General features: G+C 40.0%; 1 protein-coding gene across 7 annotated transcripts in view; it reads right to left on the bottom strand.

The window, feature by feature from the left end:
* The window catches only part of ECPAS (Ecm29 proteasome adaptor and scaffold), a 102109-nt gene that overhangs the window by 71899 nt on the left and 12652 nt on the right, over positions 1-17558 (bottom strand). For all 7 annotated transcript variants that reach the window (XR_003681146.2, XM_024126067.3, XM_024126068.3 and 4 more), the window contains one exon: positions 1779-1909. Coding sequence is in view for 5 of the 7 variants with exons in the window: in XM_024126067.3 (XP_023981835.1) it covers positions 1779-1909 (131 nt within the window). In the remaining 2 variants the exon portion in view is untranslated. The remainder of the gene's footprint in view (positions 1-1778; positions 1910-17558) is intronic.

The raw sequence follows: 17558 nt of genomic DNA, 5'->3' as shown, positions 1-17558 counted from the left end.
CCATGGCCGCTGAGCCTGCGCGTCCGGAGCCTGTGCTCCGCAACGGGGGAGGCCGCAGCAGAGGGAGGCCCGCATACCACAAAAAAAAAAAAAAAAAAAGCAAACCTTTGGTAGTAACAAAAAAATTAGAAACAAGAATGGAATTTCTCCACTTGAATGGTAACAGAATATTAAGAATAATAGTATGATAGACATGATATACAACTGAACATACAAAGTAGATGGTTAGAGATGAATGATTTTCTACAAAAGATAAAATACAAGGAAACATAAAACTCCTAAGTAAAGTTAAAAAAAAAAAAAAAACAACCCTACTGAAAATACTCAGCCTAGAAGCCTGGACTAATGCAAAAACTTCCTTCTGTTTACTCTCCTTTTCTCCACTGCCAAGTCTTTCTCCACCCCACAGCCAGAATGATTACGTCACTACCACCAATACCCTTTCAAACGGCTGCCGCTGGAATCCCCATGCCTGAACTCCTATCACTCTTCCTCTGGTGCACAGGATGCATCTCTGTGGCCTTCTTCAGCTCCCTGAAGGTTTTATACTCAGTTCCAGCTCAGAATCTCTGCACAGGGCCTTCTCTGCCTTTAGTGGTCTCCCCATCTCTATGCCTGGCGACTTCCTACACACCTCCCTTACACCCTATACTTAATTTAAATCAAGTCCCCAAATATATTCTTTCATACAATCCTTTTCCATCTTAGCATTTATTGCCATTTTAACTCTATACTCTTTGCCTTATTGTTTAATACTCATCTCCCCAGTAGACCTTTCTTTCCTTCACCAACGTATCCCTAACACCTGGCATATAGAAGGTACCCAGTAAATATTTGCCAAATAAATGATGAGACTGATGAAGCTAAATAAGGAAACAGAAACCAACACATGAAGGCCTTTTATACCTAGTTATTCTTAGGGTAAGAAAAGGCCATAGAAGAGTTTTAAATAGGAGAATGATGTGATCAAACACATTATCTATCTTAGCAAAGCAGTATTAACAACAGGCATGTCAAATACGTGACAAGAATGCCCTATTCCTTCCTGTAAACATAACAGACATTCTTAAAGATACTCTTTCTCCACTAAACTCAAATCAGGCCTCAGAATCCCTCTCAGGGCAGACCTCCGGGAAGGTCACTGCCAATCAATTACAGTGGCTCAAGGATTGAAACCTGATGATAGCTCAAAAACCCAAAGGTCTAGTATAAATACGCGAGAAGACAAATGAATTATTTTAAAGGTGAAGCGTCCAAATGTTCCATGTAGAACATTAGGTTAAAAAAGAAAATCTTGATGTGACAGTTATCCAGAGATTTTACTAACAGTTATTCAAAAAATTCTAAAACAGGAGCTGTACAACAGTATCTTGCTTTTAAAAACATTTCTTTTGCTTACTTTTAATTAAGGCCATATTCACAGTCAGCCAATGATTAAAGAATATTTTTGACCCATTAACACCTGACTTTCATACTGGACTCAAGGGCATAGATTTTAGATCAGACCTCCATACATTCCAGGATAATTATCTCAATTATGTCATCTAGTACTGATGCCAAGTGTACAGTTGGAGCTAAATGCAGCTGTGCTAAGCATACAAAAGGTACTTTTAAATCATGGAAGCTGGTCCTAGACTTACTGTCCATTTTGAAAGGCCTAATTGGGATCATGAAACTAGATTTCAATAATGGGAACAGAAAACTCACTTGGTAATATTTTATATATGCACATCCATTTATTCACTATTTAATTCCCCCAACTGTCCCAGCATGCTTACCTTTTTACGTACTCCTTCTTGGGTGCTGGACAGCTTGAGCAAAACAGGAGGAAGGAATTTAGATATAATATTCTGTAATTGTTCATCTGTTTCAGCATGGCCAAGTCGTAAAAAGACTCGTTCAAGCTGATCTACAATATAAAAAGAGAAAAGGAGAACTTAGCAAATCAAACAGAACTAAGACTAATCACTTTTATAGCTTAATCCTTTTTTCTATACTGCAGATCCTTCAGCCAGAACTTTAACCATAGCTAGCCCTGTATGCAGATGATTTTGACACAGCAATGAAACAACACTAAAAAGGTTTACTAGCTAATTATACTGTCTTACAACTGTCCTGGTCATTTAACCTCTAGAAGAGAGGAAAACAAAGACAAGAACAACAAATTTATCTCCTATTTACAAGGTTATTCAGTTTTTCTAAAGGATTTGGATACCAGAAAAGATACACAAGTTTTGAAGAAATCGTCTAAACCTAGCTAGCAGAGCCATGCAGGAGAACTTTAATCAGATACCAGGGATAATATTATATCTTTGGTGAAACCATCTTACTGATGAAATTTCTTCAAAGACAGAATCACTGCCCATTACTGCTGGAATTAGCCAACCAGAATGTGAGAGACAAATTTCCACCAAGAAAGCCACTGAGAAACATATTAACACCAAAGGGATGCTCTCAGCAAAACCCAGGCAACTACAGAACAAGCAGCTAACACACTCAGAGCTTCTGTCTCTTCAATCAATACACTGCAGGGGAGGGGAGAGTGCTGAGGTGAAAGGGGAACCTACCAAGGGCAAATGACTGGATACTTGATTTTTAAAAATTATTGTTAATTTTTTAGGTGTTACAATGGTATTGTGGTTATGTTTGTTTTTTAGAGGTTCTTACAAAAATTATCCATAAGTGATTAGGGAGCATTCTAAGGAGCTGGAAATGTCCTACATCTCAATCTAAGTGATGATTACACAGCTATATACATTTATAAAAATTCACAAGCTCTATCCTTTCATACTTTCTACTGTATCTATTATACCTTAATTTTAAAATTTTTAAAATAAAAAAAAAATTTATTTAAAGGAGTCCTTTTTTTCAGAGATAAAGACTAAAATATCTACAGGTAAAATAAGTTATTTAGATTTACATCAAATAATCAGGGGTGTACTGGAAATCTGCTAAGAGAGTAAATTTCAGATGTTCTCACAAAAAAAAAAGGCAACCGTGAGAAAAAGACATCTTAATCAGCTTGACTGAAGTAATCATTTCATTATGTATATGTGTATCAAATTATCACATTGTACACCTTAAATATATATAATTATTTCAGAAACTAAAAATAAATAAAAATAAAGTCATGGCCTCATTCAGGCCCTCATTTTAAAATAAATAAATAATTGGGGGTGCTGGGGTGAGGAATGGGGAGGGGCCATATGAGTGAAAGCAAGATTGGTCACTAGCTGATAACTGTTCGAGCTATGTGACAGATACTGAGAATTTGTACTTCTGTATATGCTGGAAATTTCCATAATAATTTTTTACAGGAAGAGATGTATATACACATATAGATATAGATACAGAGATATAGATATGTATCTCCAGAGGGAGCCTAGAAGCAGTCACAACCTGGCACAACCTAGTAGCAACAAGCACACCCAGCACCCAGATCTTGGGTTTTTAAACACCATTCTCCAGTAAAAGGAGCCAGACTCCTGGGGAAATGGCTGATTCTAGGGCTGGGGCAGGGAAAAAACAAGATGAACCTGAAGCATCTTGTAGGGCCAGAAAGGAAAGAGGGCCTGATAAGTCAAAGGGATGCAGGAACCACCCTGAAAGAGCTCCATTATGGCCAAGGCTGGAACAAATTTGAGGAACAAAATAAATAACATAGTATTGGATTCTAACCCAAAGTAAAAAATAAATTTACATGACTCCATGATATAAATAAATGACTGAATGATTAAATGACTGGGGAAAAGAGACAAGTCTTTCTTACAATATTCCAAATAATTATGTAGATACCTCCCCCTACAGGAGGCAGAGCTTAATTCGTGCCTCTACCCACCCCTTGAAGGTAGACTAGATTTAGTGACTTGCTTCCAAAGAACAGAAGAGGAAATGTTAACTTTACAGTAGCGAAACCTGATAAATACTGTTTTAACCAAGCGATGCCATGTGGTATCAGGATCACTAACGTGACAAGAAAGGCAGTTCACCTCTGTGGTACTCCTTCCAAAAACTCATAACCCTCATCTACTCATGAGTAAAACAAAAAACCAACAAAAACACCAAGTTAAAATACATTCTACAGGATACCTGGCCAGTATTGCTCAAGACTTTCAAGATCATGAAGAAAAAAAGAAAGACTAAGAAATTGTCACAGACTAGAGGAGTCTGGGGAGACAGGACATCTAAATGCAGTGTGGTGCCCTGGACTGGATCCCAGAACTGAAAGAGGACATTAATGGAAAAACTGATGAAATCCAAATAAAGTCTTGAGTTTAGCTTTTAAAATTAATAATAAGGGAAGGAAGGGAGGAAAAGCAGGTAAGCCTACTCTAAGATTATCAGACCAAATGCTTCTATTTGCTAATAGTTGAATGCTGCTGTAAAAGGAGCTCTTAGGAACAGTAGATTCAATCCACAACATCCATGGAAGTTACAGGTAAGGAGTCTCTGCCCCAGCGCCTTATAGATCTTAGGCAGTGGAAACTGCCTACAGATTTTAGCTACAGAAACTTAGAAGAACTGTTCTGTGGAAGAAGGCCAAAAGTTAAATTCTTCATAACAAACTGACCTGCAAAATCTGTGCCAAAGGCTTAAAAAAAAAACCAAGTGATATCTGGTCCTTTTCATTTTTCATACAACCATTTGGGTGCTTCCTATGTATCCCCAGCATAGCACCTAACACTTTCTACTCTCCTTCACTAGAAAGGAAAAGATAACATCCTCAACACAGTAAAACTGTTTATGATGGGAATGTGGGAATGGAAAGAAAGGGCACCAAACTTCACACCAGGGTCCTTGTCAAACAGGTCAAGCATACCCAAGGAAGAGGCAAAGGAGGAGGATCAATGTAACACTGCTGTGTCATTCTGACAAACATCTATACTTTAAATAAACGATCATCAAACATGTTCAAACTTTATGAAAAGAAATGTAAATAAAAGTGCAGATATAATCAACCACTAACTTTTTCAGCCTACCAAAGTTAGCAAAATATGGGCAAAGATTTAGCAACAGTATGGTGCCTGAATCCTGTTAACGGCACAGAAAGGTGAACCCTGTGCCTTTACCCTCAACCCTGGAAACTGAGCCCTGTGAAAGCGACAATCCAAATTAGGCCTTTGCCCCCAAATGTGTCTATTCAGAAACAAGAAGGGATGTAACCAAAAGTTCTGAAAATTAAAAAGGAATCTAAAACTGAAGTTCACCTTTCCCAAGGACTCAGTGTTTAGTTGTAGGAACTGAGATCCTCCAGGCCATCACCAAAGTATCTGAGGTATGACAAACATTACTTTAGAGTCAGGCAAGTTCCACCCTCTCCACAATTTTGATGTTATTCCTCTTATTCAAACTCATATTGAGTTAATTTCGCTTACAAGAAAATTAAAGACATCACTATAACCTCAGACAGTCACTGTTAAATGTGGGGAATATATTCTGAACTATTTTTTCCTATTCATACACTAACATTATTTTAACCTAAAAACTGTAATATGACACATACTATTTTACAATTTGCCTTTTTTTTTCCTTTTAGTTAACACAAACACATCTAAAACCTTTGGAGCAATAGATGTCTCAGGACTTTTCAGATTTTTGAATTAAAATAAAGCGTAGGGCTTCCCTGGTGGCGCGGTGGTTGAGAGTCCGCCTGCCGATGCAGGGGACACGGGTTTGTGCCCCGGTCCGGGAAGATCCCACATGCCGCGGAGAGGCTGGGCCCGTGAGCCATGGCCGCTGAGCCTGCGCGTCCGGAGCCTGTGCCCCGCAGCGGGAGAGGCCACAACAGTGAGAGGCCCGCGTACCGCAAATAAATAAATAAATAAATAAATAAATAAAGTGTATATGCTGTGTATTTCAAATAACCCTATCCACCCTGTGTGTTCTAGGGCAGTTCCTATCATTAAATACATTCGGATTACTGCAATAAGACGTATGGATGCTCACACTAAGTGGGATAGTCAAAGATTATAAAGAACCTCATATCCATTCAGGTCAGGTTTTAATATCCAAAGAATTACACTAAAAAAAAAAAAGGGTGGATATGTATAAAATCTTAAATATCTTTGCATAGCACTAAATAAAGATCTAATTGATAATGGCAACTATGTCTATAGAAGTAGTATGATTTATTTAACTATTTGTGCTATTACCAGATACATAGTACCACAAACGATGCTCCAAAGAACATCCTTAGATATGGGGATGTATGTATATGTATAGCTGATTCACTTTGTTATACAGCAGAAACTAACACACCACTGTAAAACAACTATACTCCAATAAAGATGTTAAAAAATATAAAATAAAATAAAAAAACAAAGAACATCCTTATCCATGTGTATCTGTGCACTTGTATGGGTTTCTGTAAGCTAAAACCCTAGAAATGAAACTGCTGAGTCAAAGGGTAGGAGTGTCAAGTTTAAGAGATTTTGGAAAAATGTCCTTCAAAAGGGCTGTGCTCATTTATACCCACCAGCAGTATATGTAATTATATGTACCAATTTCCCTATACTCACTCCTACAATGAGTAATCAATCTTACAAAGATTGTAAGTAATCAACCTTAGCTGAATATGATAAATTTTAAAAAATCTCACTTGTTTTATATCTTTTATTACTGAGGTAAAGTTTGTTTATTTATTTATTTATTTATGGCTGTGTTGGGTCTTCATTGCTGGGTGCAGGCTTTCTCTAGTTGCGGCGAGCGAGGGCTACTCTTCGCTGCAGCGCACAGGCTTCTCATTGCGGTGGCTTATCTTGTTGCAGAGCACAGGCTCTAGGGCACGCAGGCTTCAGTAGTTGTGGCACTTGGGCTCAGTAGTTGTGGCTTGCAGGCTCTAGAGCGCAGGCTCAGTAGTTGTAGTGCATGGGCTTAGCTGCTCCGTGGCATGTGGGATCTTCCCGGACCAGGGCGTGAACTCGCGTCCCCTGAATTGGCAGGTGGATTCTTAACCACTGCACCACCAGGGAAGTCCCTTATTGGTCATTTGAAATATCTTCTTCAGCAAATTACTTTAGTCTTTTGAGTTGCTGACTTCTAAAAGCTTTTATACAATATTGAAAAAACTACCCCCTGTTCTTCCATACATTAAAATACTTTTTTCTGGGCTTCCCTGGTGGCGCAGTGGTTGCGAGCCCGCCTGCCGACGCAGGGGATAAGGGTTCGTGCCCCGGTCCAGGAAGATCCCACATGCCGTGGAGCGGCTGAGCCTGTGAGCCATGGCCGCTGAGCCTGCGCGTCTGGAGCCTGTGCTCCGCAACGGGAGAGGCCACAACAGTGAGAGGCCGGCGTACAGCAAAAAAAAATAAATAAATACTTTTTTCTTAGTATGCCTTGTGACTCTACAGCACAGTCTTTCTTTTCATATCTAAGTTTTTTAAACATAAATTTACCATTCCTTTGTTTTATGGCTTCTGAGTTTCTAGTCATGCTTAGAAATGCCTTTTTAACTCTAAGATTATAAAAAATATTATATTCTGAAGAGTTAACACAGCGGGCCTGAGACTGCTATCCTTACAAGGATTTGTTTGCCAAGGCTGGTCCTTGGCTGCCATCTGGAGACTTGGATTTCAGGAGGGTTCCCACCATTCCCAGAACTGATGAGAGTTACTCGCTGTGCCTGAACTGTTTGTGCAAACAATATGCTTTATGCTCAGTCGTGCTTTCCTCCTGAAAATCTAGAATTCTAGTACGCGTTAGGCAGAAGGTGCCTACGTGACAGCACCAAATAAAAACCCTTGGTAATGAGTCTCTAAAGAATATCCCCGGTAGACAACATTTCACATGTGTTGTCAAAACTCATTGCTGAAGGAATTACGCATGTCCCATGTGCCTCAACTGGGAGAGGACTCTCGGCAGCTTGCACCTGGTTTCCTCCAGACTCCACTTCATGTGCCTTTTCCCCTTACTCATTTTGGTTTTCATCCTTTTATGGTAATAAATGTTAGCCATGAGTACAAATATGTGCAGAGTCCTGTGAATCCTCCTGCAAGTCATGGAAACTGGGGGTGGTCCTGGAAACCCTGACACATATATTTATCTATGTTTTCTTCTAGCTCTTATGATTTTCCTTTCTGTATCCAAGTCTTTAATCCAGCTGGAATTTTTCTGGCACATGAGGGATGTAAGAAACCTAGTCTTTTGTGGGTTTTTAAAATCTTTTTCACTGTGAAATAAAACATTTAGAAAAATGCGTACAAAACATAAGTGCAGTTTAATGAGTTATTATAAACACCTATGTAACTACTGCCCAAGTCAAGAAAAGAAAATTTATTATGAAACTTGTACAAAGAAAGGTTTCTACTCCACTTGGAGTTGGAGAGGACTGAAAGACCGCTGAATATAAAAAAGCACAGTGAGTTTTAAGGTCACGGAGGTAATTACAGTCAAGCAAGAACTAGAATAGGGTCTTCTGACCTTCAGTCTAAAAACCCTTACCTACCCATGCAACTGTCTACAACGATGACCCTGTATTTTATATGATACTATCCCTGTATACTGCACCTTCTACAGGGAGCCCTGTTTGAGAGAATCACCAAAAGGTCATTAAGAATTTGCCTCATTCAGGTGGTATTTATGACAACGAGAAAATGTACAAATTCAAAGGTCAGAAAACAACACCAGAGAAAGCTCGCTACTATGAATAAGAAGCTAAGACCAAACATGTCAAACTAAATTTACCTTTCCTCCTTCTCCCTGCTCTGCCAAATTCTCTCCTCCATCAAGGCCCAGCACCCTGCTATCTTCACCCTGTGAAGCACTAATTCCCCTATCTAGATCACACATTCACTCACACACTCATTCAAGTATGTACTGCAGCCCTACTGTGTGCCAGAGCTTGGTGGTCATGGGTATAGAGTAGAGAAGGAAGAGGCAAGGCTGGTGTCCAGGTTTAGCACACGTGCATGGTAATTGCAGTAGAAAGAAAACAATAGAAGGCCTGAGATAGACTGCTCAAGACAAGAGCATTTAAGGATGGAGGAAGGAGAGTCTGAAAAAGGGAAGGATAGGCAACAGACAATAGGAAGAAAACAGTATGGGGTCATAACAACTCAGAAAAGAAAAAAATGGACTAGACAGGAAGAACGGGAAAAAATTTGTTTGCCCATTTAAAAAAAAAAAAACTAAAAAATCCTTGCAGGTAAATTAATGACACAAGAGTAAGAAGCAAGATTTTAAAGCTTTTAAAAGAAAACTGAGAAGGGAAAATTAAAACTCAAGCACAAGGCATTAAAGACTAACAGGTTAAGATTTTAAAATATCATAAAACACACCATAAAGTAAAAGAATAAGCTATAAATAGCTACAATGTTTTTATTTTTTTTTTATTTTTTTATTTTTTTGCGTTATGAGGGACTCTCACTGTTGTGGCCTCTCCCATTGCGGAGCACAGGCTCCGGACGCGCAGACTCAGCGGCCATGGCTCACGGGCCCAGCCGCTCCGCGGCATGTGGGATCTTCCCGGACCAGGGCACGAACCCGTGTCCCCTGCATCGGCAGGTGGGCCCTCAACCACTGCGCCACCAGTGAAGCCCAGCTACAATGTTTTTAAATGAAAAGAAATTGAGTACAGAATATACTTTTTAAATTCCTACAAATCAAGAAAAAGCAAATTAATCCAAAGATTTTAAATGGACAAAGAATATAAGCAGGCAATTCAGAGATGAGAGTCATATATTTAATAACACATAAAAAGATGCTCAATCACACTGATCAGGAATACGTAAAATTAACACAATAATGAGATACAATTCTGCACCCTACACATTAGAAAAACTCTTCAAATATTGGCAAAGACTGGAAACCAACCAAGAGGAACTCGGGCTCACCACTGATGGGGTGTATGTACACTGATAGAATCTCTGAGGAACAAATCTCTAGGTAAGTAGTCTCTAGTGAGGTTCAAGAGGCACATCCCCTTCAACCTGGCACTCCTACTCCAGGGGAACATACTCTAGAGCAGTACCCAGCTGCAAAGTAGCACAGCTGCAAACTGTTTGTCACCAGCCCTCTAAGAGAGAAGGAACACTTCTTGCTTCACTGAGAAAGTCTTACCAGGATATGAAATGTTAAATAAATTAACAGTGAGAGTTGATTTACATTCTGCCACAAGTTCCCTATTTGCAAGACATAATTCCCCAGTCCTCAGACCACACTTCTTTGTGTATCACTGTCCTGGAGAAAAACTCCCAGGGAAAGACAAGCACAAGGACACTGTAAGAAACTGTTCACAGCCACGGGGTCAGTAAATGCAAAAAAAAAGGAAACAATCTAAATGTCAGTCAACAGGAAAATGGATACAGAAAATGTGGCAGGGTCATACAACAATGAAAATAAGAGTCACATGTCACATGGACCAACATGACAATATCTTAAAAACTAAGATCAAACAGAGAAAGCAAGTTGCAGGATATGTACATTATGGTTCCACTTAGGTCAAGTTTTTAAATGCAATATATACATTGCTTATGATATGTACAGCACAGGAATGACAACCCTTGGTCAAGGAGATAAAAGAAGAAAAAATGAAGGGGAGAGGAGCGAAAAAAAAAAGAAAAGGAAAATTTTAAGGGGTAGCAAAGGGGGTTTGAATTGTATCAGTAATGTTTATGTCTTTAAAAAATAAAAGACCTGGGGCTTCCCTGGTGGCGCAGTGGTTAAGAATCCGCCTGCCAATGCAGGGGACACAGGTTCGATCCCTGGTCCGGGAAGATCCCACATGCTGCGGAGCAACTAAGCCCATGCACCACAACTACTGAGCCCGTGCTCTAGAGCCCGCGAGCCACCACTAGTGAGCCCACATGCCACAACTACTGAAGCCCGTGCACCTAGAGCCCATGTTCCACAACGAGAAGCCACTGCAGTGAGAAGCCCGTGCACCGCCATGAAGAGTAGACCCTGCTCGCTGTAACTAGAGGAAGCCCGCAGCAATGAAGACCCAACGCAGCCAAAAATAAATAATTAAGATAAATTTTTTTTAAGTTAAAAAATAATAATAATAGCTAAATAAATAAAAGACCTGAAGCTAATAGCAAAAAATGTACAGATTTGACAAATATGAGTGGGACATACCTAAGTGTTCCTAAGATAATTCTCTATACTTTTCTTCATACTTGAAATATTTCATTAGTTAAAAAGAATATATACACCATAATAATTGTTTTATGATACTATATAAAAAGAAGAAAATACATCAGTAATTTTTCTTCTTTATATTTTCATGTACTTTTCAAATACTCTTCAGTAAAAATACATTTCTTTTTAGAAAAAATAACATACAGAGCAAATTTTTTTTAATGAATCCATGTTTCAAGGATAAAGAAGTTTAAATCACAGAATTTTACAACTTGAAAGGAACCTTAAAGAACATGGAAGCGGACTTCCCTGGTGGCGCAGTGGTTAAGAATCCGCCTGCCAATGCAGGGGACACAGGTTCGATCCCTGGTCCGGGAAGATCCCACATGCTGCGGAGCAACTAAGCCCATGCACCACAACTACTGAGCCCGTGCTCTAGAGCCCGCGAGCCACCACTAGTGAGCCCACATGCCACAACTACTGAAGCCCGTGCACCTAGAGCCCATGTTCCACAACGAGAAGCCACTGCAGTGAGAAGCCCGTGCACCGCCATGAAGAGTAGACCCTGCTCGCTGTAACTAGAGGAAGCCCGCAGCAATGAAGACCCAACGCAGCCAAAAATAAATAATTAAGATAAATTTTTTTTAAGTTAAAAAATAATAATAATAGCTAAATAAATAAAAGACCTGAAGCTAATAGCAAAAAATGTACAGATTTGACAAATATGAGTGGGACATACCTAAGTGTTCCTAAGATAATTCTCTATACTTTTCTTCATACTTGAAATATTTCATTAGTTAAAAAGAATATATACACCATAATAATTGTTTTATGATACTATATAAAAAGAAGAAAATACATCAGTAATTTTTCTTCTTTATATTTTCATGTACTTTTCAAATACTCTTCAGTAAAAATACATTTCTTTTTAGAAAAAATAACATACAGAGCAAATTTTTTTTAATGAATCCATGTTTCAAGGATAAAGAAGTTTAAATCACAGAATTTTACAACTTGAAAGGAACCTTAAAGAACATGGAAGCGGACTTCCCTGGTGGCGCAGTGGTTAAGAATCCGCCTGCCAACGCAGGGGACCGGGGTTCGAGCCCTGGTCTGGGAAGATCCCACATACCGCGTGGCAACTAAGGCCATGTGTCACAACTACTGAGCCTGCGCTCTAAAGCCCATGAGCCACAACTACCGAAGCCCGTGCACCTAGAGCCCACGTTCCGCAACAAGAGAAGCCACCACAATGAGAAACCCATGCACCACAACAGAGTAGTCCCTGCTCCCCACAACTAGAGAAAGCCCACGTGCAGCAATGAAGACCCAATGCAGCCAAATAAATAAAATAAATATATAAATAACTTTTTTAAAAAGGAATATGGTAGAACAAAAATAAGAACATTTACTGGTAGAAATGCAAAACGGTATAGCCATTTTGGAAGACAACAACTTAGGAAAACTAAACATACTCCTACCATACAATTCAGCAATCACACTCCTTGATATTTACCCAAGGAGTTGAAAACTTACGTCCACACCAAGACCTGCACATGGATGTTTACAGCAGCTTTATTCACAACTGCCAACACTTGGAAGTAACCAAGATGTCCTTCAGTGGGTGAATGGATAAATAAACTGGTACATACAGACAATGGACTATTACTCAGCACTAAAAAGAAATGAGCTGTCAAACCATGAAAAGACATGGAGGAACCTTAAAGGCATACTATTAAGTGAAAGAAACCAATCTGAAAAGGCTACATACTGTATGATTCTAACTATATGACATTCTGGAAAAGGCATAACTATGGAGACAGTAAAAAGATCAGTAACTGCCAGGGAGGAAGGGGAAAGGAAGGATGAATATGAAGAGCACAGAGGATTCGTAGGGCAGTGAAAATACTCTCTGTGATATTACAATGATGGATATGTATCATTATACATCTGTCCAAACCCACAGAATATACAACACCAAGACTGAACCATAATGTAAACTATGGATGTGAGGTAATTATGATATGTCAGTGTAGGTTCATCCTTGGTAAAATATGTACCATTCTGGTGAGTGATGTGGATAATGAGGGTGGCTATACAAATATGGGGGCAGGGGGTGTATAGGAAATCTCTGTACCTTCCTGTCAATTTTGTTGTAAACCTAAAACTGCTCTTAAAAAATAGTCTTTAAAAAAACATTTAGTCTCAAAGGAAACATATCAGAAACACTGAGATTCTTAAATCCCCAAAGAACAAACAAACAAAAAAACAAATCCCAGTTTAGCTTATGTCAGCTATTACATTCATGTGGGAAAAAAAAAATCTACTAAGAATAAATATATTGGGACTTCCCTTTTGGTGCAGTGGTTAAGAATCCGCCTGCCAATGCAGGGGACACAGGTTCGAGCCCTCGTCCAGAAAGATCCCACACACCACGGAGGAACTAAGCCCGTGCACCACAACTACTGAGCCTGCACTCTAGAGCCCGCATGCCACAACTACTGAGCCCGCATGCCACAACTACTGAAGCCTGTGCGCTTAGGGCCCGTGCTCTGCAACAAGAGAAGCCAACGCAATGAGAAGCCCACGCCCCCCAACCAAGAGTAGCCCCCGCTCGCTGCAACTAGAGAAAGCCCATGCACAGCAACGAAGACCCAATGCAGCCAAAAATAAATAAGTAAATAAATATTAAAAGAAAGAAAGAAAAAAAGATTTTAAAAAGGAATATATTCATTTACTTTCCATTAAATAATTCTCTAATTCATATTATTCCCTTGTCTTTAATTTCTCTATCTAAAGGGAAAGATGGGACCTTCCTTCTTTCTACCCCACAAGGAAGAAATAACCAGTCAAGGTTTAAGGACTTCACTTCAGTGTTATCTACCATTGGCCACTGATAATTCTGAAAACATATAATTATTCCTGAGAAATAAAACTGTCCACATAAATCACTCATTCTTCATATCTCTCCAAAAACCACAACTCTGGCTTCTGAGTCAAGGAAGAAAGGCTATTTTTTTCACAGGATTATAAAAGGCAAATACTGGCTTTTCACTCATATCTTCACTTATGGAAAAAATATTTTAAAAAGCAAAAAAGAAAGAAGGAAAGAAAAAGCAATAAATCACTTTCCTTAGATGAATCACCTCTTCATGACAACCTGAACATCAAAACATTCCTTAGAAAGTATGTAAGAAAAACATTACTGTCAAAAAGACTAGGGAAAGGGCTATATTTAAGGTAGTGATTATCCTTATGTGGTGGAATTTCAGAGGATTCTTTTCTGGCTTACTGGTTTAATTCTATGTCATTACTAACTTACTTCATGAGCGTGAATTACTTGTGTGAATTAAAAAGAGAAAATGGTTATTTCAGTGTGACAGGTTTCAGATTTCTTTACATTTAAATTTTCTACATAGAACATCATTTTTTTCTGAATGTGAAAGTAAATTTTAAATTATAAATCAGGTTAGAAGCCTTAAGTGGAAGCTGAGATTGAAAGGTAAAGCTGAAAATACTTGGACCACTGCCCATTGCATCATAAATCAATTAATAATCTAACGTTACAGGATATCTAGAGAAAGATCTGTCAAGTTACTACCAAAATACACTAGACTATAACAGAATAATTTCACAAGGAAAACAGTCTCCCTAATAGTATTTAACTTCTTCTGCTTCACACATATGTAAATTCATTATAGTCACAAAGCAGTTTCACATGGCCTTCTGAGCCTCAGAAAAACATTGTGAGGTGGGCAGCGATTATCTGCATTTGTAGACGAAAAACTGGGGCTCAGGATCTGACTGACTTGCCAAAGGTCACCAAGCTAATGACACAAAGAATCACAAGTTGAACCTAGAGAGAGGTCTTTATCCTCCAAGTGCACAACAGAACATAGTACCTCCCTCTAAAGTACTATTTATTGAAGTAGGTAATATTAGCTTCAACTTACAGATGAGGAAACAGAGCCTAGAATTCACTGAGAATGCTGACCAAGATTACAAAGGTAGTAAGTAAGTGGCAGGGCTAGGATTCAAACTCCAGGCGGTCAACTGCAAACCCAATGCTCCTTCTAGTATGCTAAATTACAGCACAGCTGAGGCAGAGAAAGTAGGTGGGGATGACACTAAGCCTTACTAGATAACTATGCACAACAGGACTTTGTACCCTGACCACAGCCAATGTGACAGGAATGGTCCCTGACTCATTTATCCTTTCCTCAGGAACTCAGAATTGGGACCAAAGAGTCAAGCCTCCCTTGAGTGCCTGGACCTCTAAGAGTAAGCCAGGAGATATGACATGGGCATCTTTAGCCTACGCCATGGAGCACAAAATCAGAAGCAGCTGGTCTGCAGAAAGAATGGCAGGGGGTGCAGAGAGAAGGTGGAAGAACTGGAGGACATCTAGTCCTTAGTTCCAAACCCCTCCTGAGGGTCCCTCTTATTTCCATAAGACTCCATGATTCCTTACAGTAAGTGCCCCATTTTTGCTTATACCACCTTAACACTGTGTCCAAATGCAAATGGAAGGTTTTTGCCAAGGGGGAAAAAAAAATCTACTTCCATAAAAGTACATTAAAAAATAAGCAGCTAGCACATGTAGCATGTGCTAGAGGTGAATATCAGATGAGAGAGGACGTCCTTCCTAAGAGTAGACCAATCTAGCCACAAAGGACCTTCTTGACCATGCATCACACTGCTCCCCAACAGCTGTCCAAACTGCAAGAGCTTCTTAAGTGCACCATATGTTCTTCTTGCACAATTCTTTTGATCAACCAAGTCCCTCATCCAGGAATACTCTACCAACCTCTCCTGACCATTTCTCCATCTCCACATATCCAAATCCTCTCCATTCAAGGTCCAGCTCAAATACTACACGCTCCACACTTACACATCCCATCCTGGCCCTACAAACTCCCAGAGACCTTTTCTACACCTCTCCTGGCACTTGTTATCTTTTGCTGTACATTATGTAACTGCCTGATCATCCCTTCCCTAGACCATACCAGCTCTTTGAGGTGTGACTCCACCTGAGTACCTACTCATTTGCTCCATCCATCTCCAGAGCTCCTCAGGTTAAGAAACTGTGACATAGTCTCTTGGTATCCCAGCATTTAACTCAGTGCCTTATAGAAAGAAGTTGCTCAAATATCTGTTGAGTGTATGAAATATTAATTCCTCATATTTGGAAAAGCCATTTAGAAGTTCATACATCTAACAACTGTGGCAAAGAAAAGGAGGGGATTAGTGGCAATTCATAACACCTGACATCAGAATCTCTTGGAAAAGGGACTATTTGTTTTTATTTTTTATTTTTTCAATTTATTTTTATTTTTGGCTGCGTTGGGTCTTTGTTGCTGCGCGTGGGCTTTCTCTAGTTGCGGTGAGCGGGGGCTACTCTTCGTTGCGGTGTGTGGGCTTCTCATTGCAGTGGCTTCTCTTGTTGCACGGCACGGGCTCTAGGCGCACAGGCTTCAGTAGTTGTGGCTCGCGGGCTCTAGAGCGCAGGCTCAGTAGTTGTGGCACAAGGGCTTAGTTGCTCCGCAGCATGTGGGATCTTCCCGGACCAGGGCTCGAACCCGTGTCCCCTGCACTGGCAGGCAGATTCTTAACCACTGCACCACCAGGGAAGCCCTATGTTTTTAATATCAATGATAAGTGCTTAAGGTTTTTTTTTAAAAAAAGAAGAGGAGGAGAGAAATTCCAGAAGGTCTGACCGTGTGACAGAACTATTCTGCTCCAAATCAGGAGGGGTACAGTAGTTACTGCAAAGAGAAGGACAGGAGAAAAAAAAAGATGGAAGGGGAGGACAGACCAGGAAAGGGCAGAAAGTCAAGCCCTTTCCCCATGACTCACCACATCTAAGAGCTCTTGCAGAGCTAAGTGAATTCTTTAAATGTTTGGGAAAATAGGTGTGTGTGTGTGTGTGTGTGTGTGTGTGTGTGTGTGTGTGTGTGTGTGTGTGTGTGTGTGTGTGTGTACCAGTGAAACAAGCAGGTTTCACGTCCAAACTGACATGTGAATTCTTGAAATGCTTGGGAAAATAGGTGTGTGTGTGTGTGTGTGTGTGTGTGTGTGTGTGTGTGTACCAGTGAAACAAGCAGGTTTCACGTCCAAACTGACATGTGAATTCTTGAAATGCTTGGGAAAATAGGTGTGTATGTGTGTGTGTCTGTGTGTGTGTGTGTACGTACCAGTGAAACAAGCAGGTTTCACGTCCAAACTGACATGTGAATTCTTGAAATGCTTGGGAAAATAGGTGTGTGTGTGTGTGTGTGTGTGTGTGTGTGTGTGTACACGTACGTACCAGTGAAACAAGCAGGTTTCACGTCCAAACTGACATGGGTGGAACCAAAACACCATTTTCAGAAATGGGAGCCCAGGGCTTCCTTGGTGGCACAGTAGTTGAGAGTTCGCCTGCCGATGCAGGGGACATGGGTTTGTGCCCCGGTCCGGGAAGATCCCACATGCTGCGGAGCGGC

Source organism: Physeter macrocephalus, chromosome 9, assembly GCF_002837175.3.
Source record: "Physeter macrocephalus isolate SW-GA chromosome 9, ASM283717v5, whole genome shotgun sequence".
Taxonomy (NCBI): domain Eukaryota; kingdom Metazoa; phylum Chordata; class Mammalia; order Artiodactyla; family Physeteridae; genus Physeter; species Physeter macrocephalus.
Note: the sequence above shows the minus strand (reverse complement) of the source record. Positions and strands in the feature narration are given on the sequence as shown.